At 37.2% G+C, this 27,881-nt stretch overlaps 1 protein-coding gene across 3 annotated transcripts in view; it reads left to right on the top strand.

The window, feature by feature from the left end:
- The window catches only part of CATSPERE (catsper channel auxiliary subunit epsilon), a 196,523-nt gene that overhangs the window by 13,134 nt on the left and 155,508 nt on the right, over window positions 1–27,881 (top strand). For all 3 annotated transcript variants that reach the window (XR_006199154.1, XM_042926453.1, XM_042926454.1), the window contains exons 3-5: window positions 14,715–14,788; window positions 15,326–15,395; window positions 17,462–17,532. Coding sequence is in view for 2 of the 3 variants with exons in the window: in XM_042926453.1 (XP_042782387.1) it covers window positions 14,715–14,788; window positions 15,326–15,395; window positions 17,462–17,532 (215 nt within the window). In the remaining variant the exon portion in view is untranslated. The remainder of the gene's footprint in view (window positions 1–14,714; window positions 14,789–15,325; window positions 15,396–17,461; window positions 17,533–27,881) is intronic.

The raw sequence follows: 27,881 nt of genomic DNA, 5'->3' as shown, positions 1-27,881 counted from the left end.
CTGTTTACTCAAAGAAAATGAAAACACTAACTCAAAAAGGTATATGCCTCTCTGTGTTTATTACAGCATTGTTTACGGTAGCCAAGACATGAAGCAACCTAAGTATCCATCAATAGATGAATTGATAAAGACAATGTGATACGTACACACCCACAAACACACAAAATGGAGTTTTACACAGCTATAAAAAAGGATGAGATTGTGCCATTTGAGACAGCATGGATGGACCTAGAGGGTATAATGCTAAGTGAGGTAAATTAGACTGAGAAAGACAAATACCATATGACTCCACTCAAAATGGAATCTAAAACAAGTGAATAAGCAAATAGAGGCATTCTAGACATAATATTTCATCCATAAATATTTTAGTATGTATGTTAAAATGTTAAGATTCTTAAATTTTATTATTATTTTTACTTCCTTAAGTAATCTATACACCCACTGTGGGTATCAAACTCACGACTCTTGAGATCAAGAGTTGCATGCTCTAAGGGCGCCTGGGTGGCTCAGACAGCTGGGCGTCTGACTTCAGCTCAGGTCATGATCTCACCACTCATGAGTTTGAGCCCCGTGTCAGTCTCTGTGCTGACAGCTCAGAGCCTGGAGCCTGCTTTGGATTCTGTGTCTCCCTCTCTCTCTGCACCCACCCCCTCTCCTTCAAAAATAAATAAACATTTTTAAAAAGGCAACCCTAAAACTCTTTAAATACATACATACATACATACATACATACATACATACCATAGCCAAGGCAATTAGACAAGAAAATGAAATAAAGACATCTACATTGGAAAGGAAAAAAAATAAATTACCTCTATTTGCAGATGACATGATTAATATAAAAACCCCTAATGAATCCACTAAAAAATTATTAAAACTACTGAGTTTAGTAATTTCATATGGAAATTCACTTGGAATTTCACAGGGAAATTCAAGAAAAAAAGAATAGACAAGACATTTTTGAAAAAGAACAATGTTGGAAGACTCACAGTTCCTGACTTTAAAACTTAACTATAAAGCTGCAGCAATTGAGGGGTGCCTGGGTGGCTCAGTTGGTTGAGCATCTGACTCTTGGTTTTGGCTCAGGTCATGACCTCATGGTTCATGGGTTCGAGCCCCACATCTCTCTCTACACTGACAGAGCCTGCTTTTTTTCTTCTTTACTTATTCCACTTATAGTCTCTTAGTTTTTCTGCCTTTCTTCAATGCCTTTTTTTCAGTTTTTATTCACATATAATTTCCCACCAGTAACTTTTAATTTAATCTTCATTTCCCTTATCATCATCTATTTCATGTGCTGGTTTAGTCAACTCTTATTTCTATTTGTGTTTCATTTTCTGTTCCTAGCTTATGAATTTACTTTATTTCAATTCCAGTATAGTGTTATATTTCAGTTTCAGGTGTACAACATAGTGATTCACCTACTCAATGAATTTATAACTCAAGATTTTTCTTTCTCATCACCAAATGCTTGTTTGATATTTAATTCAGTTAAATATCAGTTTGCAGTTTTCTTCTGCTTTTTGTTTGTTTGTTTTTTTAAGGGAATTTAATGAACTGAAATGTTTTTATTTTTACTTTCTATTCTCCTATAGTAGCTTTTTATAGGTAAAGTCTGATTATATCTTTGAATTTTATGGACAGTTTGGCAGCCTAAGTTGGTTTGAAACATTCCTAGATAAACTTCTCTCATTGTAGCAAAGTGCAGTTTCTTTAACTGATGGCTTTTTGTTGGTAGTGTTGCATTTTCTTGGTTGTTTGGTTTGGTTTTTTGACTCACCTGATCCTAAACTTCCCCTCTTGATTCTTCCCTTCACCACTTACTCTCCGAAGGGTGTTTCCCTTTCCTGTATCTTCTCTCCTGAAGTGACACCTTTCTGAGGGTCTCACGTGCTTTTAATTCCTGTCCTCATAGTTCTGTGGTCTCCCAGGAGGTTTTCTCCTATTATATTTTTGCACCTAGGGAATGCTTTCTCTCTCTGTGGGTGACTTGAATTCAATCTTAACCTTTTGTTTCCTGTCTTTTCCCTGCAGTGTTTCAGAAGCCTCCTCACTCTCCGCAATGGATTATGATAGGAGCTTGAGTGAGAGCTCTGCTGAAGATAGTTGGTTTTGCTACTTACAGATCTACTTGACATTTATAGTATGCTTTGTCTTCTTGCTTTGCTGTAATGTAGACTTTTCTGGGTTTTATTTGTTGATCTGTGTGTTTTTTTGGAAATGTGCGGAGAGAGTCAAACTTATGTGGCCACCATTACCTGGGCTAACCATAATCCCCCCCACCCCTCATGTTTTGATATACTGTCAGATTACAGGAATTAGCAACTATATCCTTTTTTTATACCCACCATGCAGAGACATGGTTCGGCAAAAACTTCTCATGTAATACTTAGCCTCAGTCCTTGTGCTGATGTCTCCGCAGTCATTTTGATGGCCTGAAGCTCTTCTTCTAGCAGAGTCTTGAGGAAGGGCTCATAAGAGTAATATTACCTGAATTACTTTATGGTCATAAGAGCTTATTTATGGATTTGATATCTAAAAGTTGGTGTATCTGGATATAAAAATTATTGGCTTCTGTTTTATTTCTGTTACTTTGTTTTCTCTGACATAAAGTGTTGCTTCCAAAACATCTGGTGAAAATATGATTTGCTTTCCTTTATGAATAATATGTACGTTGGTTGTTGTTCTGGTTGTTCTTGTTGTTTTGGTCACAATCCCCAAACTGTTTCTTTTTAACCCCAGTGCTTTTATTAATATAGCTCCTGGTTGTTTTTATTTTTTAAATCATTCGTAATTGTTTTTCATAGATATGAGCTGTGCCTTTTTAATATGTTGTTTCAAGTTATTTTATTTCACATATTACTCTTGACTTAGAGTTAGTGTTGATGTTACTGTTATGTTCCAAACATCTTGGTTTTCTTCTTCAGGATCTCCCAACTATACATACATTGGATTTTCTTTGCCTATCTTTTATATTTGCCACTTATTCTTGAATTACTTTTTATCTCTTTTGTTCTTAAAAAGCTGTTCATCTCAAGGCCTTATCTATTGCTTATTCACAGTTGTGTTTTTTCTAAACACATTTGGTTTATTTCTGAAATGACTTTTTCTTTTATTTCTATATTTTTCCTGAGTTCTAGCTTATTTATGAATTTCAAATTCTGATTTATACTTTTCTTTCATAACTTCTATCATTTCCTTATTTATTTTGCCTCATTTTGAAATAGTAGATGTATCAGCCAGTGTTCTCACAGAGAAACAGAACCATTTTAGAATTTATACATACTTATGTTAAGAGATTTATTTTAGGGAACTGGCTCCTGTGACTGTGGGAACTTGCAACTCTGAAATCTTTAGGTCAGGCCAGCAAGCTGGAAATTTAGTCAAGAGTTAATGCTACAGTGTTGAAGCAGAATTTCTTCTCCAGGAAACCTCCATTTTTTTCTGAAGGTTTCCAACTGATGGAAGAGGCCCCATCCACATTATTAAAGGCATTCTCTTTTACTTAAAGTCAACTGACTATAGATATAAGCCACATCTATAAAATATCTTCACAGATAAACCTAGGTTTGATTAAATAACTGTGTACTGTAATCTAGCCAAGATGATACATAAGGCTAACACTCATATTAAGTTATAGCGTTCATTTATACATTGTGTATGTTCTTACAATTATTCTGCCTCATATTTTCTTTTTCGTGTAATAACTATGTGAAATTAGACTGTGATCCTTTTTCTGTTGCTTTTTTTTTTTTTTTTTTTTTTACATGAACTTAATTTTCCTGATCTTTAAGGAGGGTGGGTCAAAATAACTTTTCTAACTTCATGGCTGTAGAGTTACCTCTTCTGTTGTTTTGTAAAGTATCCAAAAAATGAGGCTAATACTTTCTGAGATCTCCAGCTTCTATTTCCCTCTCTCATTTATCTGTAGCTTCTCTTTCCTTTGTCTTTATTGTCCCTTTCCAACTCTATTGGGATTCTTTTCCCTGTATTTTTCATTACAGATCCTTGTCCTAGAAGGTATCTTTGGGTCCTTGGTTTAGGGTTCGTAGGTCCTAGCTTCTCGTGCTCTTTCAGACATTATCATGGACTTCATGGACTTACTTAAAAATGGAAAGTGCAACAACCCCTCTGGTTAGAGTTGCTGTCCTCGAAATGTCCTGCCGTGGTTTCCACTGAATACCTATCACTGATTTAGGTGGTTCTTCCCTTCTAAGGTCTACCATATTTGCTTTCTTTTGCTTCCTTATGCTCATACATGTGAGTCTGGTTGTTTTAGCTGGTTTGTTCTAACCCACTTATATTTGGGGATTTTGACGGATACTTTGTCACCAAGTTTTATTGTTGGCATTGTCCAGTGTTGTTTGTTTTATTGGTACCATCCTAATTGTTCTCTCTCTGCTTATAAGGAAATTTGGGTAGATTGAAAAACTACATCACCACTAACCCTTCACAATTTGTTTTCTTTTTTAAACTCTTCTTTTTCCCTCTTTTTAAATAGCCTTCCTTCTACTATTTTGGGTTTTCTCTGTTGTTATTTTATTAGCATCTTCTACTGAAAACAGAGTTTATTCACTTTCAACCTACCTTATTTCTTTTGTATATATTGAAGGATATAAATTTCATTTGAGGAGTTATTTTTACTATATGCTACATTTTGATAACATTGAATGTTTTATTGTTTATTTATACATATTTTGTAATTTCCTTTGTGATTCCTCCTTTACTCCATGAATCACTCAGAAGTAAAGTTTGGGCTTTCTATTTTAAGAATTATATGTATCCTAAGATTTTCTTCTATCTTTATGAGAAATTCTAATTTTATTTCATTAATATCAAAAGCATAGTATGTGTGATAACAATTCTTTGAGATTGGCTAAGACTAATTTTGTAAATAAGGTCAATTTTGATTAAATGTTCTATGTAAGATTGGAAAGAATATGTTTTATATTGGTAAATTTTGGGAAGTGTGTGTGTGTGTGTGTGTGTGTGTGTATCTTTTACAGGTTTATCTGTAGTTTGAGAAAAGTGTATCAAAAATATACCACAGTATTTGTGACTTTTAAATTTTTTCCTAGTAATTCTATCAAATTTTGCTTTATATAATCTACAGGTTTAAGGCAATCTCTATCAAATGCCAACGCCATTTTTCACAAAACTAGAACAAATAATACTAAAATTTGTATAGAACTACAAAAGACCCCAAGTAGCCAAAGTGATGTTGAGAAAGAACAAAACTGGAGGTATTACAATCCCAGATATCAAGCTACACTACAAAGCTGTAGTAATCAAAACAGTATGGTACTGGCACAAAAATAGACATAAAGATCAATGGAACAGAATAGAAAAGCCAGGAATAAACCAATTAATCTATGACAAAGGAGGCAAGATTATACAGTGGGGAAAAGGTAGTGTCTTCAACAAATGGTGCTGGGAAAACTGGGCAGCAACATGCAGAAGAATGAAATGGGACCACTTTCTTATACCACATATAAAAATAAGCTCATAATGGATTAGAGACCTAAATGTGGGACCTAAAACCATAAAAATTCTAGAAGAGATCACAGGCAGTAATGTCTCTGACATCAGCCACAGCAACATTTTTCTAGATATGTCTCCTAAGGTAAGGAAAACAAAAGCAAAAATAAACTATGGGAACTCTATCAGAATACAAAGCCTTTGCACAGCACAGAAAACAATCAACAAAACAAAAAGACAACCTACTAAATGAGAGAAGATATTTGCAAAAGATATATCTGATAAGGGGTTAATATCCAAAACATATAAAGAGCTTATGCAACTCAATACACACACACACACACACACACACACACACACACACACACACACACACACAATCCAATCTAAAAATGGGCAGAAGACCTGAATAGACTTTTTTTCCAAAGACCTACAGATGGCCAACAGAGATGTGAAAAGATGTTCAACATCACTCATCATCAGGGAAATGCAAATCAAAACCATGATGAGCTATCACCTCACACCTGTCAGAATGGCTAAAATAAAAAACACAACAAACAACAAAGATGGGTGAGAATGTATAGAAATAGGAACCCTTGTGTACTGTTGGTGGGAATGCAAACTGGTTCAGCCACTATGGAAAAGAGTATGGAGATACTTTAAAAAATTAAAAACAGAAATACCATATGATCCAATAATTCTACTACTGGGTATTTATCCAAAGAAAATGAAAACACTAATTCAAAAAGATGTATGCATCCCTTTGTTTATTGAAGCATTATTTACAACAGCTAAGATACAGAAGCAACCTAAGTTCTCTATCAATAGATCAATGGATAATGAAGATTGCTTATCAGTAGATGAATGGATAAGGAATACACACACACACACTTACGCACACACAAACACACACACACACACACAGGAATATTACACAGTCATACAAAAGGATGAGATCATGCCATTTGAAACAACATGGGTGGGCCTAGAAGGTATGTTAAAGTGAAATAAGTCAGATTGAGAAATAAGTCATAGGATTTCAGTCATATGTAGAATCTCAAGAAACAATGACAGCAACAACAAAAAATAAACAAAACACAGAATCAGACCTATAAATACATAAGACAAAATTATGGTTGCCAGAGGGAAGGTTGGCAGGCTGGGCAAAATGAGTACAGGGGAGTGGGAGATACAGGCTTCTAGTTATGAAATGAATGAGTCAGAGGAATGAGACACAGCATAAGGACTTTGTCAATGATATTGTAATAGCAGTATATGGAGACAGATGGTGGCTACACTTGTGGTGAACGGAGCATTAATGTAAGAACTTGTGGAATTGCTATGCTGTATACCTGAAACTAATGTAACATTGTGTGTCAACTAAAATTTAAACATTTTTTTCTTTACGTATTTCAGGGTTAGGTTATATCTTCTGGTGATTTTTTTCTCTTTTTTCTTATACACTGTCACTGATCCTATCACTTCAAACTTATGACGTAGTTGGTATCATAATCCCCTTTTTACAAGCAAAGACACTGATACACTCTTTGCACACATATATCTACATGAAATGTGTACACATTATAAAACTGTTACTCTAAAGGTGAAATGATGTCCCAACGCTGGCTGAAGTAGACCAATGTTGAGACTGAGACTGATGATATTAGGATGTGGATCAGTATCCTTCAAAAGAGGAAAGAAAGAACTTATAAATGAAAGAATGTGAAGCAGAAAAAAAAAGAAATAAGGAAAATGTGACTGATGAAAGTGATAGTGACAGTCAGTGATCCGTGAATAGTAGGACCTCAGAATTCACCATGTCTTGTTTTTAAGTGTAGGATCTTGTCTCATCCATTTTTCTTTATCCTCAGAATCTGCTGGAGTACAGTCACCTGCCAGACACTTGAGAGATGATGATGATGATGATGATGATGATGATTATTTTACTAAAAAAATTTTAATGCTTATTTATTTTTTAGAGAGAGGCACAGAATTGAGTAGGGGAGGGGCAGAGAGAGAGGGAGACACAGAATCTGAAGCAGAATCCAAGCTCGGAGCTGTCAGCACAGAGCCCAATGCGGGGCTCAAACCCACAAGCTGTGAGATCCTGACCTGAACCAATGTCAGATGCTTAACTGACTGAGCCACCCAGGTGCCCCTATTATTAATATTTTAAGTGTTTATTTATTTTTTAGGGAGAGAGAGCAGGGGAGGGGCAGAGAGAAAGGGGGACAGAGAATCCCAAGCAGGCTCTGCGCTGACAGCAGAGATCCCAATGCGGGGCTGTAACTCACAAACCACAAGACCATGACCTAAGCCGAAGCTAGCCCCTCAACCAACTGAGCCACCCAGGTGCGCTGATTATTTTTGAAGTAAAATAAGAATCTTATAGGGTTCTTTTATTAATTTATTTTCAAGTTAGTTAACATACAGTGTAGACTTGGCTTCAGGAGTAAAACCCAGTGATTCATCTTTTACGTATGACACCCAGTGTTCATCCCGAAAAGTGCCCTCCTTAATGCCCGTCACCCATTTAATCCACCCCCAACCCCCACTCCAGCAACCCTCAGATGGTTCTCTGTATTCAAGAGTGTCTTATGGTTTGCTTCCCTTTATGTTTATCTTATTTTTCCTTCCCTTCCCCTATGTTCATCTGTTGAGTTTTTCAAGTTCCACGAGTGAAATCATATGATATCTGTCTTTCTCTGACTTAATTTGCTTAGCTAATACCCTCTAGTTCCATCCACATTGTTGCAAATGGCAGGATTTCATTCTTTCTCATCGTCAGGCAGTATTCCATTCTTCATCCATTCATCAGTTGATGAACATTTGGGCTCTTTGCATAATTTGGTTATTGTTGTTGATAGCACTGCTATAAACATTGGGTGCATGTACCCCTTCGAATCAGCACTCCTGTATCCTTTGGATAAATTCGGTAGTGCAATTGCTGGTTCTATTTTTTAATTTTTTGAGGAACCTCCATACTGTATTCCAGAGTGGATGCACTGGGTCGCATTCCCACCAACAGTGCAAAAGGGTTCCCCTTTCTCCGCATCCTTGTTGTTTCGTGAGTTGTTAATTTTGGCCACTTTGACTGATGTGAGGTGGTATCTCACTGTGGTTTTGATTTGTATTTCCCTGATGATGAGGGATGTTGAACATCTTTTCACCCCTTTGCTGTGCAGAAGCTTTTTATCTTGATGAGGTCCCAATAGTTCACTTTTGCTTTTATTTCTCTTGCCTCCCGAGACATGTCAAGTGAGAAGTTGCTGTGGCTGAGATCAAAGAGGTTGGTGCCTGTTTTCTCCTGTGGGATTTTGATGGTTTCCTGTCTCACATTTAGGTCTTTTATCCACTTTGAATTTATTTTTGTGTATGGTGTAAGAAAGTGATTTAGTTTCATTCACCTTCATGTTGTTGTCCAGTTCTCCCAGCACCATTTGCTAAAGATAGTGTCTTTCTCCATTGGATACTCTTTCCTGCTTTGTAGAAGATTAGTTGGCCATACATTTGAGGGTCCATTTCTGAGCTCTCTATTCTATTCCACTGACCTATATGTCTGTTTTTGTGCCAATACCATACTGTCTTGATGATTACAGCTTTGTAATACATCTTGAAGTCCAGGGTTGTGATGCCTCCAGCTTTGGTTTTCTTTCTCAACATTACTCGGGCTATTAAGGGTCTTTTGTGGTTCCACACAAATTTTAGGATTGTTTGTTCTAGCTCTGAGAAGAATGCCAGTGCAATTTTGATTGGGATTGCATTGAATGTATAGATTGCTTTGGGTAGTATCAGCATTTTAACAATATTTGTTTTTCCAACCCATGAGCACAGAATGTTTTTCCATTTCTTTGTGTCTTCTTCAGTTTCTTTCATAGCTTTCTGTGGTTTTCAGCATACAGATCTTTTACTTCTTTGGTTAGGTTTATTCCTAGATATTTTATGGGTTTTAGTGCAATTATAAATGGGATTGATTCCTTGATATCTCTTTCTATTGCTCCATTATCAGTGTATAGAAATGCAACCAATTCCTGTACATTGATTTTATATCCTGAGATTTTGGCGAATTCCTATATCAGCTCCAGCAGTTTTTTGGTGGAGTCTTTCAGATTTTCCAGGTAGAGTACCATGTCATCTGCAAAGAGTGAAAGTTTGACTTCTTCTTTGCCAATTTGGATGACTTTTATCTCGTTTTGTCACCTGATTGCTGAGGCTAGGACTTCCAACACTATGTTGAACAATAGTGGCAAGAGTGGACATCCCTCTCATATTTCTGATCTTCGGGGGAAAGCTCTCAGGTTTTCTCCACTGAAGATTATATTAGCTGTGGGCCTTTCATATGTGGCTTTTATAATGTTAAGGTGTGTTTCTTCTATCCCGACTTTCTTGAGGGTTTTTATCAAGAAACGATGCTGTATTTTGTCAAATGCTTTTTCTGCATCTGTTGACAGGATCATATGGTTCTTATCTTTTCTTCTATTAATGTGGTCTATCATGTTGACTGATTTGTGAATATTGAACCAGCCCTGTAGCCCAGGAATGAATCCCACTTGATTGTGGTGAATAATTCTTTTAATGTACTGTTGAATTCAGTTTGCTAGTATTTGTTGAGAATTTTTGCATCCAGGTTCATCAGGGATACTGGCCTGTGATTCTCCTTTTTAGTGGAGTCGGTCTGTTTTGGGAATCGAGGTAATGCTGGCTTCATAGAATGAGTCTGGAAGCTTTCCTTCCATTTCTATTTGTTAGAACAGTTTGAGAAGAATGGGTATTAACTCTGCCTTAATTGTCTGGTAGAATTCTCCTGGGAAGCCATTCTGGCCAGGAATCATTTTGGGGGAGATTTTTGATAACCGATTCAATTTCTTTGCTGGTTATGGGTCTGTTCAAATTTTCTATTTCTTCCCATTTGAGTCTTGGTAGTGTGTGAGGGTCTAGGAATTTGTCCATTTCTTCTAGATTTTCCAGCTTATTGGCACATAATTTTTCATAGTATTGTCTTCTAATTGTTTGTATTTCTGTGGTGTTGGTTGTGATCTTTCCTCTTTCATTCATGATTTCATCTATTTCGGTCCCCTCTCTTTTCTTTTGAGAAGTCTGGCTAGAGGTTTATCATTTTTGTTTATTCTTTCAAAAAACATTCATTGATCTGTTCTACTGTTTGTTTTTTTTTTTTTTTTGTTTTGACTCTACATTGTTTATTTCTGCTCTAATCTTTATTATTTCCCCTCTTCTGCTGGCTTTGGGCTTTATTTGTTGCTCCTTTTCTAGCTTCTTTAAGTGTAAGGTTAGGTTGTGTATGTGGGACCTTTCTTGCTTCTTGAGATAGTCTTGAATTGCAATGTATTTTACTTTTAGGACTGTCTTTGCTGCATCCTAAAGGATTTGGACTGTCATATTTTCATTTTCATTTGCTTCCATGTATTTTTAAATTTCTTCTTTAATTTCCTAGTTAGCCCCTTCATTCTTAATTAGGATGTTCTTTAACCTCCATGTATTTGGAGGCTTTCCAAAAATTTTTCCTGTGGTTGATCTCAAGTTTCATAGCATTGTGATCTGAAAATATGCATGGTGTGATCTCAATCTTTTTGTACCTATTTGAGGGCATTTTCTGACCCAGTATGTGATCTGTTTTGGAGAATGTTCTATGTGTACTCGAGAAGAATGTGTATTCTGCTGCTTAAGATGAAATGTTCTGAATATATCTGTTAAGCCCATTTGGTCCTATGTGTCATCCAGAGCCATTGTTTCCTTATTGATTTTCTGCCTAGATGATCTGTTCCATTGTTGTAAGTGGAGTATTAAAGTCTCGTGCAATTATGGTATTATTACCCAAAAGTTTGCTTATGTTTGTGATTAACTGATTTATGTATTTGGGTGTTTCACATTGGGGGCATAAATATTTACAATTGTTAGCTCTTCTTGATGGATAGACCCCTTAATTATGGTATAATGTTTCTTCATCTCTTGTTACAGTGTTTGTTTTAAAATCTAGTTTGTTTGATGTAAGTATGGCTACTCTGGCTTTCTTTTGACATCTGTTTGCATGACTGCTGTTTCCTCACCCCCTCACTTTCAAACTTCAGGTGTCCTCTGGTCTAAAATGAGTCTCTGGTAGGCAGAATATAGATGGATCTTGGTTTTTTATCCATTCTGATACCCTGTGTTTTCTGATTGGGGCATTTAGTCCATTTACATTCCAAGTGATTATCGAAAGATATGGATTTAGTGCCATTGTGCTATCTGTAGATTGCATGTTTGTTGTGATGTCTCTGGTTCTTTGTAGTCTTTGCTGCTTTCCACTCACAGAGTCCCCTTTAGGATCTCTTACAGGGCTAGTTTAGTGGTCACAAACTCCTTTAGTTTTTGTTTGTCTGGGAAAGTCTTTATTTCTCCTTCTGTTCTGAATGACAGCCTTGCTGGATAAAGGATTCTTGACTACATATTTTTCCTATTCACTCCCTTCTGGCCTGCCAAGGTTCAGTAGACAGGTCTGCTACCAACCTTATGTGTATTACCTTGTAAGCTAAGGACGTTTTGTCCCTGGCTGCTTTCAGAATTCTCTCTTTATCTTTGTATTTTGCCAGTTTCACTATGCTACGTCGTGGTGTTGACCTGTTTTTGTTGATTCTGAAGGGAGTTCTCTGTGCCTCTGGGACATGGATGCCTGTTTCCTTCCCCAGATTAGGGAAGTTCTCAGCTATAATTTGTTCAAATAAACCTTCCGCCCCTTTCTCTTGCTTTTCTTCTTCTGGAACGCCTATGTGATGGATATTGTTTCATTTCACAATCATTTAGCTCTCGCATTCTCCCCTCGTGATCTAGTAATTTCCTTTCCCTCTTTTTTTTCAGCATCGTTTTCCATAATTTTATCTTCCCTTTCACCTACTCTTTCCTCTGCTTCTTCCATCCTTGCTGTCACTGTATCTAGTTTATTTTGCATTTCATTTATAGCATTTCTTAATTCATCATGCCTAGTCCTTAGGTCTTTGATCTCTGCAGCAATAGATTCTCTGTTGTCTTCTATGCTTTCTTCAAGCCCATCTATTAGTCCTATGACTATTATTTTAAATTCTTATTCAGATATATTGTTAATATCTGTTTTGAGCAATTCTCTAGCTGTGATTTCTTCCCAAATTTTGTTTTGGGGAAGAATTCTTCTGTTTCATCATTTTGGCTAATTTCTGTCTTTTGCATGTTTTAGTAGCTTGTTATGTGTCTGCACCTGTCAGTACTACTATATTAAAAAGGGGTCATTCACTGTTGAGGGCCTGGCACTTCAGGAAGTGTTTTTGGTGTATGTTGCATGCACTCTATTGTGTTTTGGCTGCTCTATCCCACTGGTCAGTCCTCTGTAGAGGTCCTCCTTGCTTGTAGTGCTGGAGTGTTTGGACCTTCCACCAGGTGGGCTTTGATTTGTTTGTTGAAGTAACTGTGGAAAAAAGGAAAGAGGTAGGGGGGAGGCCTGATCCCATAAAAAAAGAAAAATGAAAGGGGAGAAAAGAAGACCAAACAGAGAATCAAAAAACTATAAGGCTTAAATCCAGAGAAAAAGAAAGGAAAATAAAGGAGAAGAGATAGAAAAGATATAAAAAGAATAAAGTAAAAATGCCTGAACAGACTATATATATATTAAGAATTGACCACAAACAATTCAGAAGCTATGAGCCTTATTCCAATATAAAAAAAGTAGAGGGTAAAAAGAAAAAGAGAAGAGAAGAAAAAAAAAGAAAAGAGAAACGAAAAAGACAACCAGACAGGCAAACAACAACAATAACAACAGCAACAAACAGTTGTCTGTTGGTGCCAGGGACAGGTGGCTGTGCTGGTCTGGAGGAGAGGCTGGCTGCATTGGCTCAGTGTCAGTCTTGTTCCAGTAGGTGTGCAGTTACCAGGGGCAGGGTTTGGTGTAAGTGTCCCGCCTCCCCTGGGGGCCGCTGTGCTTCTCTCTGAAGCCCCACTGTGTTGGTGATGGGGAGAAAACTGGCGACACCCCAATCTCTCCTTCCCACGCCAGGTTGTCTCAAACCCCTGTTCAGGCAGCCCTCACAGGATAGCGAGGGCATTCAGCTTGACCTGTTCCTCACGGTTCTCCAGCACCTTCTAGGTGCCCAGTTGGGATTCAAAACCCAATGTCTTAAAGGACCCCCCACACAGCATGGATCCTGTTCTGATGTAGAGCCACTCCACTCTGCTGATAAAAGGCTGATAAAAGACTGGGTGCCTGGGTGGCTCAGTCAGTTGGGCTTCTGACTTCGGCTCAGGTCATGGTCTTCCAGTTCTTGGGCTTGAGCCCCACATTGGGCTCTCTCCTGTCAGCACAGACCTGGCTTCGGATCCTCTGTCCCCGCCCCCCCGCCCCTCCCCTGCTTGTGCTCTCTCTGTCTCAAAATAAATAAATAAACTAAAAAAAAAAAAAAAGGCCTTTGGCTGGCACCTGCAGGGTCTTTGTCATTGGGGAGGCAATAAACCCTTTTCCCAAAGTACTCTGGAAAGGGGACTGTTTTCCAGTATCCCCCAGAGATCCGTGTACCAGGCTATGCGCTCCAGGGGAAGGTTCCTCCTCCACAGGAGCACCCAGCGGCTCCTGGCTTAGCTTCGGAGAAAGTCGGCGAAAGTCGTGCACTTTTGAAACCTCCGAGTTTCAGCTCCTAAGGCTGTTTGCAAAATAGAAACTGGCACTCTCTGTATTTCTCATTCCCCCATCTGTGGTCTGGAGAGGTTTTCCTTTTGTGCCAACTGAGTACTGACTTTTACAACCCCTCTCTCTTTCACTCCCTTTTGTCTCTGCACAGAAAGGGTTCCCTCCCTTCCATGCCTCTGCCATTTTCTCTCCACCACTCCATATACATGCACCTCCATCCCACCATGCTGCCTCTCTCTGTCCCTGGAGGTTCTTCTGGCACTCTGCAGATCCATTTCTTGGGTGGTCCAAGTGATCTCTCCTCAATACAGCTGTGTTTGAGGGACCAGGGCAATCCCAGTCCCCCTACTTCCCTGTCGTCTCAACTCCACAAAGAAGCTTAGAGTTTTTAAGGGAGACTACTGAAGTGTCTTGGAAAACCTACATTGCCTTTCCTTTGTCGTATTACTTTGTACAATTTTAAAGCAATAAAATGTTTAGTCATTCTTTCTTTCAATGATAAGGACACAGAAAATTCAACCCTGCCTCTGAATACTGAGGTAAAAATTCTGGGGCAGACTTTTTGTTTGAACTATTGTACCTTCTTTTTTAGATTACGTTAGAGTATGAAGGAACATCATTTCTTGAGTGGAGTGTGCCAGGAACTTGTTCAGTGAAAAATAAAAGGTAAGATTTTTGCTGCTGATGTCAATATAATGTGTGTATTTACCCATAAAAAAGTATTCATATAGTGCAGACAGTCAGATTTAAGGTGGTGATTGAATGTAAATTTCTTCCCATTAAATAGATGTGAGAAGAAAGACAAGATCTCTTTGAAAATAGGATATGGGGTGCCTGGGTGATTCAGTCTGTTAAGCATCCAACTTCGGCTCAGGTCATGATCTCAAGGTTCATGGGTTTGAGCCCCGCACTGGGCTCTGTGCTGACAGCTCAGAGCCTGGAGCCTGCTTTGGATTCTGTGTCTCCCTCTTTCTCTGCTCAACCTCTCTCTCTCTCTCTCTCTCTCCCTCTGTCTCTTTCGCTGTCTCTCAAAAATGAATAAACATTAAAAAAATTTTTTTAAAGAAAATAGTATAAAAGTAAAATATGCTGTATGTTTTATTTTTCTTATTAGCATACAATTAATGTTTTTAGGCTTAAAAAGTAGGGAATTTTTCCTAACCTTGTATGCTTATTTATCTTTCTGTTCTTTTTAAATACTAGCTCACCGAGGACAGAGCTGCGTTGTTCTTCTCCTGGTGTTCAGACTATAAGACCAATTGTTGTGGGCCCAGTAAGTTGATTTTAATGATAACTTATTAAATCTTGAGTAATTATCTCTGTTACACTTTATTTCCCATATTTTGAGCTTTCAACCTAATTTAATCTGTTTTAAATAGTATGTGTTAATCATAGATAAGAGGTATCTTTAAATTATTATCAATAGGGCATTAACTTCCAGATATATCTCATAGAAAATGATGTTATGAAATGGTATGTGATTTTACCTTAGCCTTTTTGTCAATAAGTATGTGAAAGCCTCAGTTACCACCTTCCTGGTAACAATACTCCCCAATGAGTGGGTCTCACATCATATACTTTTATAACAATTCCCGGGATTAAAAGCCATTTCTAGCAAGTTTGTTTTTACTATATTTTCTTCAATTCGAGAAAGCATTTGCGAATACAAATACGTAAGAATGATGTTGAATCCTCTCTGGGTTACAAAAAAAAAAAGAAAAAGTTAAGCATCAAAAACATCAACTCTCTACTAATTAGTAACAGGTACCGGCCAGGCATTCGTAGCTGATATTCCCACGCAAGTGTGTCTAAAGCCACTGCCATAGAGACTGCGTGTGACAAAATTTGACTATATTTTGGGGCTTATGCCTTCTTCTTGATTTCTAATCTTTATTTTCAGAGAATAAGTAGAGTGATGCAGGAGAGGCCAAATGAATATTAATTCATTTTTTCAAAACTCGTAGATTGAAAAGTATTTCAACTTGAGGTTTTTGAGTTTATGAATATTTACCAGTTTTCATGGACACAATTCTGAGGAAGTAAAGGCTTACTCCTTTTCCTTTTGTTGTGTGTTAGAAGCCCAAATGTGCAATGTTACATACACACAAATACATGCATAGAGAAGAGTATCTTTGTCGTTTACGGATAGTGCCATCAGATCTTATAACCTTCAAGGATGTACACGTGACTTTAGAAATACATTCAAAAACACTCAGATATAACAATCCAAAATGTCTCCAGGCATTGCCAGTGTACCCTGGTGAGCAAAATCATCTCTGATTCAGAACCATCACGGAAGAAAATGAATTGAATTGCATTTCAGTGAGTAAGACTGTCCAGGAAAACTCACTATTTTCCTTTATACACTCACAGAGAACATTCTGTTACCACATGAAGTATAAGGGGTTGGTTTCCATACTGACTAATTCTCTGATACCAGCTGACTGTCTTACAATTCTAAGTTCTGGCATTTTCTACGTGGAGTTAACTTCCCATCCACAAGGTGAAGGGCTCAGTCCCACAAGCCTGCTCCGCTTCGGATGCCAACTGCAAGTCCCAGTTTGTCACCTGTACTCGTGACTGACTGTCCATAAATCCAGGTTCCCGCAACCTTCTCCTCAGGGTCAATAATTTGCTAGAACAGCTTGCAGGACTCAGGGAAATGCATTTATCGGTTATAATAAAAGATATGATAAAGGATACAGATGAACAGCCAGAGAAGAGCCACATAAGGCAAAGTCTGGAAGGGCCCTGCGCACAGGAGCTTCTGACCCCACGGAGCTGGGTTGTGTCACCCTGCCAGCACATGGACATGTTTACCAACCTGATTTTTATGGGGCTTCATCGCATAGGCATGATCGATCATTAACTCATTTTCTAGTCCTTCTCCCCCCTCCAAAGGGTGGGAGGCTGAGGTAAAAGTTCCAAGCTTCTAATCATGGCTTGGGCTTTCTAGTGACCAGTTCCCATCCTGGATCCCACCCCGAGTCGCCTCATTAGAACAAAAGGGATTGAGGATCTCTGTGTCAGACCCTCCCATCATTCAGGAGATTATAAGAGTTGTAGGAGCTCTGCATCAGGAACTGCGGTCAAAGACCAAAGATTAGCAGGAACTGGGTGCAAAGACCAATACATAACAAATTTGTCACTCATGATAGTGAATTTGTAATTACAGAGAATAGCTACAGAATTGAACTAGTATTACATGAATATTTGTTAGTTCTATTCCAAAATTTGTTCATTATACTTCCTCTCATCTTAGATCACTAATTTAGCGCCTCTGTGACTTTTCTGCCTGTATCCAAATTTGTATTTAAAGCTACCTTAATTTCCTTTTAGGATTCAGAAGAAGAACGCAATTTGTCTGTGCAAAGTTCTCATATCTGCTTCCTGTGGTATTATAGAGTTATGTAAGTGAGGCAATGTTGAATACAAAGATAATTAATGCTTTTTAAGAATAATTAGATTTAACTTTTAATTAACCACAGATGGATTATCTACATTATACTTTTCACATAAGCTTGCACTCACCAATCAAGATATCCTCAAATAAAATGCCAAACTAATATTGGGAAACAAACAATAAAAATAACAATAGCAACCACTATTTGAACATATATTTCTAATGTTCGTACTTGATGTAAATTATCTCTCTCACTTTTTATAACAAACAGAAATGCAGGTATTGTTATCTTTATTTTATAAATGAGGACATATAAGCTTGGGTAGGTTAAATAACTCAGATAATAATACACAGCTACTAATAACTAGCATTGGGATTTGACGCTGGTTTTTCAGACTACAGGGCTCTTTTAATTCCATTATATACATAGTTTCTCCAACCCATATTAACATGAGAGTGAATGAAAATAACTAAAAAGAGAAAACTGGCACAGGAGAAAATAATTAACTGCATTAGAAAATCATCTGATAAGTTAAAACCATCAATGAATCAGAATATTTTTCAGTGCAACAGTCAAGGCAATACCCTAAGCCCTGAATAGGATACAGGGAACTGCCTTATGTGGCCCCTGCTCCCCAGAGGACTCAACAGCCTCACATTTCATTGGCCACAGGGATTACTTGAGGACTGACACATAACCCAGGCAGTCGCCGGCAGAATACTCGTGTCTTCTGTAAAGCGGAAGTGGTTGTTGCCGATAGTTGTCTTGGTTCACGTGGTCCCTTAGAAGTCAGATGGCTCTGCAGTGTAAATGAAATTTTTGGACTAGAAGCCCTGATAACTAGATTTTAGCAAGCCCTTCAAGGAGTGCACGTTCCATTCCTCTCAGAAATACTGCCACCTTCCCAGACTCTTACAAGAAGCAAGGATGGAGTCTCTGCTACTCCTGAACCTGACAGGGTTCTGTCCTAGTTGCGGATTTCAGATATGCCAATCACCAGCTTTCTCCTGTGGGTTTGAAACCAACTGAGAAACAGACAAAGGCTAATTTGGAGATAAAAATTCCCTGTACAGCAGAATTGGAGAACAGAACCTTCCTCTCTGGCCACATGGGTTATTTTCTGCTTCCTCCAAGCAGAGACCAGGGGGGCCATCAGAGAAGGCAATCTGCCAAAAAAAGCATTGAAAAAGCATTGATAGTCAGTTTCACGAGTTTCCAATCTCACTCACACACACTGAGCCCCAAGAGCTAGTGACGGATATGGGCTTCCATACTGCTCTGATCTGGTCATGAATCATGAAAACAAAATCAGAAGAAGCAGCACCTATCTAGGGGGGGCAGTTAAGCCCAAAGAGACAGCTCAGTGGGAGCTAAGTGTTTTTCTGTTATGTAAGTGGTAAAAATGTACACAATTTATCACCTGTAAAAATACCATTTAAAGAATAAAATGAAACTAATACTCATGTATTCATCACACAAGTCAAGGAAGAGAACATTACCAGTACCGTAGAATCTGCTACTTAGAAATGCAGAATCTGGGGCCTCATTCCAGACCTCCTAGATCATTACCTGCATTTGAACAAGATCCTGTAGTCATTGTATGTACGTTATTGTTTAGCAAATTCCATTCTGATGCACACGAACAAGTTTCTCTAGGATATAGACCTAAAAGTACAATTGGCTAAAAGTAGGATATGCATTTGTTCAAGTTTACTAGGTAATGCCTAAATGCCTCTTGAAAAGATCGTTCAAATCTACGTCTACACCAGCAGTGGACTACGTCTACACCAGCAGCCCATGAATGTTCCCATTGTGCTACTTCCTCACCAATGCTCAGTATTATCTGACTTTAATTTTACAATCTAGTAGATGTGAAATTATGTCACTGTGCTTTTTATTTGCATTTCCCTAATTACTATTGAGCATATTTTCATTTATTCATGAAGAATTTTTCTTCCCTTTCTGTTAAATGAGGATTTTTACCCATTTTTTGAGTTATTTTTGTTTCAGAATAACTTATAAGATTTCATTCTAATGACTAGGACATTATTTATATATTTCAATATGTATATATATTGAAAGGATTTATCCCAGTTTATGCAACTTTTCACTTATGATCTCTATTGATAACAGAGGTCCTTGCTATTATAGATGAATTTGTCAGCTCTTACCTTAATTGGTTTGTGCGTTTTTAAATCAATTTAAGAAATCTTTTCCTCCAAGTTCATAAAAATAGCCTCCTATGTTGTTTCCTGAAAGGTCCACATAGTTTTGACTTCCACAGTTAGGTCCTTAATCCATCTGGAGTTAGTTTTTGTATATACTTGGAGATAGGGATCCAATTTTATTTTTTCCATGTGAATAATTAATCTTATCAGACCCATTTATTGAATAATGTACTTACCTGTAGTGCCTGCTTTATCATAAATCGATTTTCCATGTATGCATGTGTTTCTTCCCAGCTGGCTCTACTGTTCAGCTGATCTGTTTGTCTGCTTAATAAACACTACATTATCTTTATTACTATAATTTCATATTTCAAATCTTGATGAGTGACAGTGCAAATCCCTGGCCCACTCTGACACAAATCTTGTTCTTCTTCATGAGTCTCTTAGCTTTGTCTATTTTTCCTCTGGCCTATTTTTCCTCTCTATGAAATTTTAGAATTGATTTGTCAAACTCCACAAAAACTCTAGTAGGGATTCCTATATTAAATATTTAAATCAATATTTAAATCAATTTGGAGAGTTTCAGCTCAAGAATAATACATAACCTTCCATTTATTTAGGCCTTTTTATATGTCTGCCAAAAAATTTTGCAATTTTTCATAAAAGTACCTGGAAATTTTTATTAGACTTATTCCTAGATGCTTTATATTTTGGTCTCTATTACACTCAATTTTTTAAAGCTACATTTTCTGTATTTTCTAACCAGAGCTTCTTGCTGTATAGAACACAATTTACTTCTGAATATTGATTTTTGTATTCAACAATCTTGCTAAATTCTTATATTAATTCTAACGATTTACTTATATATTCTCTTGGAGTTTTTACAAATCCTATCACCTGCAAATACTGATGGTTTTCTTTATCCCTTTCCAAATAAGTATGGCTTTTCTTTCTTTTATTCTGACTGCTTTGCTAGAATATTCAAACACAATGTTTCCTAGAAGGGTGAAAGCAGGCCTCCTTGTCTTATTCCTGATTTTAAAAGGGAGGCTTTCATTTCACTAATTTTGCAGAATATTTATTACAAATTATGAGTTAACCTTTACCCAGTTGAGGAACTTCCCTTTTATTCCAAGTTGGTGGTGAATTTTGCGTATGAATCAGTGTTGAAATTCGTTTAAAGTTTTTCTACTTGCACTTCAGAGTTCATATGGTTTTTCTGTTTTACTATGTTAATGATGAAAAATAGTTATTAATGTTTCTATATTAAACTAACCTTGTATTTCTGGAATAAGCCAACTATTCCAGATTCCAACTACTCCAGAATTCTTGATGAATTCTCTTTCATTTACATTGATGAATTTTCTTTGTTAATACTGTGTTCAGATTTTTTTGGCGTGAATTTCATGAGTGAGTTTGGCCTGTGGTCTTACTCCCCTTGTGCTATCATTTTCTGCATTTGGTATCGGGATTGTGCTAGACTCATCAGGGAAGTTAGGAGTGGTCATTCTTTTCTATTCTGAGAGATTTTGTGTAACATTGGAAGTATATGTTCCTTAAGTATTTGATGGAAGCTTGCACAGAAGTTTACTTGGGTCTGGATTTCATGTGTGTGTGTGGTGCGGGGGGAGATTTCCTAAGTGTTAATTCCATTTTTTAATGGTTGTAGTGCTATTTTGGAATTACAATTCTTGTAAAATCCATTTCTGTAAGTAGTACTTTTCCAGAAATTTATCCATGTCTTCAGTTAGCCATCTTAATATCAACTTTAATATCATAAAGTTGTCTGTAATATCCTCTTATGAGATTTAGTCTCTGAGGTGGTTGTAGTTACACTTCTGTTTTAACATTTCTAATAATTTTATTTGTGCCTTCCTTTGTTTCCATGTCCTTGTGGTATTCCTCTTTTATTAGTATTTTCAGAGAACCAACTTTTGGCTTTTTGAGCTTGTCTATTGCAGTCTATTTCATTTCGACCCATATTTTCTATGATTTCCTTGAGTTTGTTTTTCTAAAACTTAAATTGGCTATTTAGCCCATTAGGCATGAGGCTCTCTTTTTTTTCTAATGTGCGTGTTTAAGGCAATCACTTTTCTTCTAAGTACTTCTGTAACTGTATTCAACAAGTATTGCAAATACCTCCTGTGATTTTTTTTTTTTATTGCTCAGAAATAATTTTCTAATCCTTGCTACAATTTGTTTGACCCATGAGTTAGTTAGAAATGCATTTTTGGGGGCGCCTGTGTGGCTCGGTTGGTTAAACATCTGACTCTTGATTTCGGCTCAGGTCATGATCTCACAGTCATGGGATCAAGCCCCATGTCAGGCTCTGTGCTAGGTGTGGAGCCTACTTGAGAATCTCTCTTTCCATCTCCCTCTGCCCCTCTTTCCCTGATGCTCTCTTTCTCTCAAAATCTTTTTTAAAATACATTTTTCAATTTACAAACCTATGAGTGTTTTTAATTATAACCTGATGGTATTGGGATAAGAATTGCTGGAGGAAATTTTTGACCTAGCATCTAGTCAGTTTTTATAAATGTCCCATGTGTACCCATAGAAAATACATTTTCTTATTGTTGGGTCAAATATTATAATCACACAATTAGTAGATCAGATTTGGTAAGTGAACTATTCAGATCTTCTGTGTGCTTACTTGACTCATTGTTGGCTTGATCTATCAATGAATGAGAGGGCTCTGCCAAATGTCCCACTAGGATGGTAGATATGTTGCTTTTCCTCATAGGTACCTAAGTTTTTGTGTCATATTTTGAGGTTATCTTTTATGTGTATATAACTTTGGAATTACTGAGCCTTTTTGAAGAATTGAAACTTTATTTGTAGTGATCTTGCTTCTCACCTGTAATACTTTTTCTTTTGTTGCCTCATGTTCTGTTTTATTTTATGTTAATATATTCATGGGTCTTTATCCATTGATTTTCAAGTTTTCTATAAACTTATATTTTAAGTGTTTCATTAATGAATGCCTTGAAACTGGATATTCTGTTTTCTAAAATGACAGTCTTTTGGCTTTTAATTGGGCAATTTGGAGCATTTATGTTTATTGTGATTACTTAAGTTTATATTTATGAAAAAATTTAATGTGCTTTCCATTTACTTGCTTAATACCCTTTATGTCTTTAGCATGTTTTAACCCTAATCATGCCTTGGTCAATATTTTCATTCTAGTCAGTTCTTTTCTCCTTTTTACTTTCTTTTTTTCCTGATTTGATTTTCTTTCATACTTGTTTAGAAATTATGAATTGTATGTCTATCTTACATGATACTCCAGTAATTTTAGATGTATCAAGTCTAAATTTAATCAATACATTTATTCTTCTCTTGAACAATACAACAATCTTTAGAATACTTTACTCTGATATTATACCTCTTTTTTTAATTTTTTTTTTTTACATTTATTTATTTTTGAGAGACAGAGAGAGACAGCACAAGCAAGGGAGGGGCAGAGAAAGAATGAGACACAGAATCCAAAGCAGACTCCAGGCTCTGAGCTGTCAGCACAGAGCCTGACATGGGGCTCAAACCCACAAACCATGAGATCATGACCTGAGCTGAAAGTTGGCTCTTAACTGGACACTTAAATCGGACACTTAACCAACTCAGCCATCCAGGTACTCCTATTTTATCCTCGTTCTTGAAAAATAGTTTCTCTGAAAATACAATTCTGGGTTGGTTGCTGTTTTCTCCCAAGACTTTAAAATTATTGTCTGCTAAATACAGAGAACAAACTGAGGGTGGATGGTGGCGGTGGGGGGGGGGGGGGGATGGAGGGGAAAGGGAGGGAAAATGGGTGATGGGCATTAAGGAGGGCACTTGTTGGGATGATCACTCAGTGTTGTATGTAAGCCAATTTGACAATAAATTATATTTAATAAATAGCTTCCTAATAGTAAAATAAAATAAAATAAAGTAAAATAAAATAAAATAAAATAAAATAAAATAAAATAAAATAAAATAAAATAAAATAAAATAATTGTCTGCTGGGTCCTACTATTGCAATTGTAAAGTCCACTGTCTAATAGTTTTATCTTTTAGGTTGTCTGTATTTTCTGTTTAATGACTTAACCTTGCCGTTGGTGTTTCACTATTATAGGTTTTTAAAAAAATCTATCCTACATGTGGTTTATTGCAGTTTCTGAATCTGAAGATTAGGGTCTTTCATTAATTCTGAAAAACCAGTCATTATCTTTTCAAATATTGATTCTCTCATTTTATTCTTTCTCTTTAGATTTTCATAAGAAAATATATGTCACCTTTTCATTCTGTCCTTCTTGAAATATTTTCATATTTTCTATCATTTTGTTTTCCATAACTCATTGTAGACTATTTTTTTTTTAATTTCAGTTTGCTAATTCTCTTATCATCTGTGTCTAAAATTTGTCTTCACTAGGGGTGTCTGGGCGGCTCAGTTGGTTAAGCATCTGACTTCAACTCAGGTCATGATCTCACGGTCCATGGGTTCACACCCAGCATCGGGCTCTGTGCTGACAGCTCAGAGCCTAGAGCCTGTTTCAGATTCAGTGTCTCCCTCTCTCTCTGCCCCTCTCCCAGTCACACTCTCTCTCTCTTTCAAAAATAAATAAACATTAAAAAATTTTTAAATTTGTATTCACTAAAATCCTGTCTAGAGGCAACTGCCACGGTATATGCTCCCATTTTTTGCATTATTGCATCCAGAACTGCCTTTGTAATTTTTTGGGCCGTATGAAGACTCTTGTTAAAAAATCAGAAGAAAAATAGTGTTAAAAGTTTTGAATATAAAGCATTCCCTTTCTTCCCCAGTCACTCTCTACTGGTCTTCGTGCTTTTATTTATATTTAATGTCATGCTCCCATGGACATGAGAATACTCTTGGGCCAACTGCAGACCCTCATAATCACTTGGCGATTCATCATGTGTGCAGTTCACTTTCTTCCAGGTTTCCCCTGTCAACAGCCATTGGACCAACACCTCATGCCCCAGTCAGGGGTGGCATCTGAAGAAGTCAAGCCTGGTATCTTTCCTTACAGTGGGTCTAGCCATCTTGACCTATAGCAGATGAGTGACCTCCACGGGTACTGCAACTTATCACTTGAACAAACTAAGTACCCTGATTGGGGGTGGGCAAGAGACTCACTCCTGTGGAGACGAGGCCTCCATCTGCCACAGCACAGTGCTGCCACCTGGTGAGGCAGAGGGCAGCTGCTGCCATGTGTTACTCCAGATGCCACAAGTTTCATATACCCTACACTGACCCTCCCACACCTGAGCCCTGGCTATTGCCCAGGGTGAAGGCAGAAGCATTTTCAGGACAGGGGAGTGAGGAGGCCAAGACCAGGTGGAACCCAAGGTACCAGGGAATGGAGGAGTGAGGTACCAAGAACCTGTCCTGTGAAGGCAGACAGGAACAGGAGTCAGGACTGCACCAGCCAAAGCTCCCAAGTGCGTGCTTCATTGTCCCATCATAATTCACATATAAAATACAAGTTCAAAGATAAATTTATTAATAATTTCAAGACAAAGATTGCAGTGGATTAAACCTCAAGCACCAGGCCCTGCTGAGCACTGCTTGAGCACTGGGCTTTCCAAACCTATTGACTCTGTTTGCCCCCAAACAGAGTCTATCCCAGTACTCTGAGTACAGAGTACTCTATCCCAGTACTCGCTACATACTATCTGTCTATCTACTTAAATAGCTTGGTAAAGTCACTGAAAGTTTGCCAAGTTTAATAGGATATTTTTTACTCCTCTTAGCACTTGACCACTGTACCACATATAATGTTGGAGATGACTTATTTCTTCTTGAAACTCTTTTCTTCCTTCACTTACCTGCTACTATCTTCCATGTCTTTTTCTTTTTCTTGTACAATACATCATTATTGTACATATTTTCTTGTACAATACGTTATGCTACACATTAGATCCTGGAACTTAATTAGCTTATAACTAAAAGTTTGTACACTTTGGCCAACATCTCCTTGTGTCCCCTAGCTCCAAACCCTTGGTGTAAACATCAATATACCCTCTGTTTCTATGAGTTTGAAGTTCTTAGATTCCATATATAAGGGAGGTCATATAGTGCCCTTCTTGGTCTGACTTATTTCACTTGACATAATGCCCTCCAGGTCCATTCATGTTGTTGCAGATAGCAGGATTTCCTTCTTTATATGGCTGAATGATATTCTATTGTATAGATTTGCTACATTTTCTTTATCCACTCATCAGTTGATAGTCACTTAGGTTGTTTCCGTATCTTGGTTATTGTGAATGATGCTGCAGTTAACATAAGAGTGCAGTGGGGCACCTGGGTGGCTCAGTCAGTTAAGTGTCCAACTTCAGCTCAGGTCATGATCTCACAGCTCATGAATTTGAGCCCTGTGTCAGGCTCTGTGCTGGCAGCTCAGCCTGAAGCCTGCCTGCTTTGGATTCTGTGTCTCACTCTCTCTCTGCCCCTCCCCCACTCATGCTCTGTCTCTGTCTCTCTCTGTCTCTCTCCCCAAAATAAATAAACATTAAAAAAAATGGGAGTGCAGATAACTCTTCAAAATAATGTTTTATTTTCCTTTGGAATATACCCAGAAGTAGGATTGCTGGATTACATGGTAGTTCTATTTTTAATTTGTAAAAGAATCTCCACACTGTTTTCCATACTATCGGTACCAGTTTACATTCCCACCAACAGTGCACAATGGTTCCTTTTTCTCCACATTCTTACCAACATGTATTTGTCATTTCTTGTCTTTATTTTTTTTTTATCATATCCATTCTAACAGTTGTGGGGTCATATGTCATTAGTATCCCTGCTGATCAGTGATGTTTAGCACCTTTTCATGTACCATACCAACTGTATGTCTTCTTTGGAGAAATGTCTTTTTAGGTACTTTGCCAATTTTATAATCAGATTGGGGTTTTGTTTGTTTTTTGTTCTTTGATATTGAGTTGTATGACTTTCATATATTTTGGATATTAACTCCTTATCATATATATGGTTGGCAAAAATTTTCTCCTATTCTGTACCTTTTCATTTTGTTGATTGCTTCTTTTGATGTGCAGAAACTTTTTAGTTTGATATGATCCTACTTGTCAATTTTTACTTTTGTTGCTTTTTCTTTTGGTGCCATATTTTAAAAAATCATTGTCAAAACTCAGGTCAAAGAGATTTTTCACCTATGTTTTCTTGTAGGAATTTTACTGTATTTCATCTTATGTGTAAGTCCTTACTCTCTTTTCAGTTAATTTTTTGAGTGGGGTAAGATAGTATTCTAATTTCATTCTTTTTCACATGGACATCCAGTTTTTCTAACACCATTTACTGAAGAGACTATTCCTTCCCCATTTAGTATTTGTGGCTCCCTTGTCAAATGCTGGTTGACTATAAGTGTGTGGGTTTATCTCTGGACACTTGATTCTGTTCCATTGGTTTTTGTGTCTGTTTTTAATAATACCATACTGTTTTCATTAATATAGCTTTGTAATATATTTTGAAATCAGGAAGTGTGATGCCTCCGGCTTTGTTCTTATTGAGCCCAGTGCTCAATAGTGATTTGGCTATTGGGGGTCTTTTGTGGTTCCACACACATTTTACAATTGTTTCTTCTGTTTCTGTGGGGGAAAAATGCCATTGGAAATTGATAGGATTTTATTGAATCTATAGGTTTTGGTAGTATGGATACTGTGGCAATATTAACTCTCCTAATCTATGAACATGGAATATATTTCCATTTATCTGGGTCATCTTCAATGTCTTATAGCTTTTGGTGTATAGATCTTTCACTTCCTTGGTTAGATTTATCACTAAGTATTTTATTGTTTTTGATGCTATTGTAAATGGGCTTATTTTCTTCCTTTTTCAGATTGTTTATTGTTAGTGTATAGAAACACAACTGATTCCTGCATGTTGATTTCATATGCTTCAACTTTATTGAATTTGTTGATTATTTCTAACAGTTTCTTGGTGGTGTCTTTAGGAAGTTCTATATTCAAGGTCATATCAGCAAGCAGTGATAATTTTATGTCTTCCTTTCTGATTTGGATGCCTTTTATTTCTTCTTCTTGCCTGATTACTCTGGTTAGGAGTCCTGTACTGCATGGAATAGGAATGTTAAGAGTGGGATGGGCACTCTAGTCTTGTTCTTGATCTTACAGGAAAACTACCAACCTTTCACTATTGAGTATGATGTTAGCTGTAGG

Source organism: Panthera leo, chromosome F3, assembly GCF_018350215.1.
Source record: "Panthera leo isolate Ple1 chromosome F3, P.leo_Ple1_pat1.1, whole genome shotgun sequence".
In the NCBI taxonomy this organism is placed as follows: Eukaryota; Metazoa; Chordata; class Mammalia; order Carnivora; family Felidae; genus Panthera; species Panthera leo.
The sequence above is the reverse complement of the archived record's forward strand: the minus strand, read 5'-3'. Positions and strand labels throughout refer to the sequence as shown.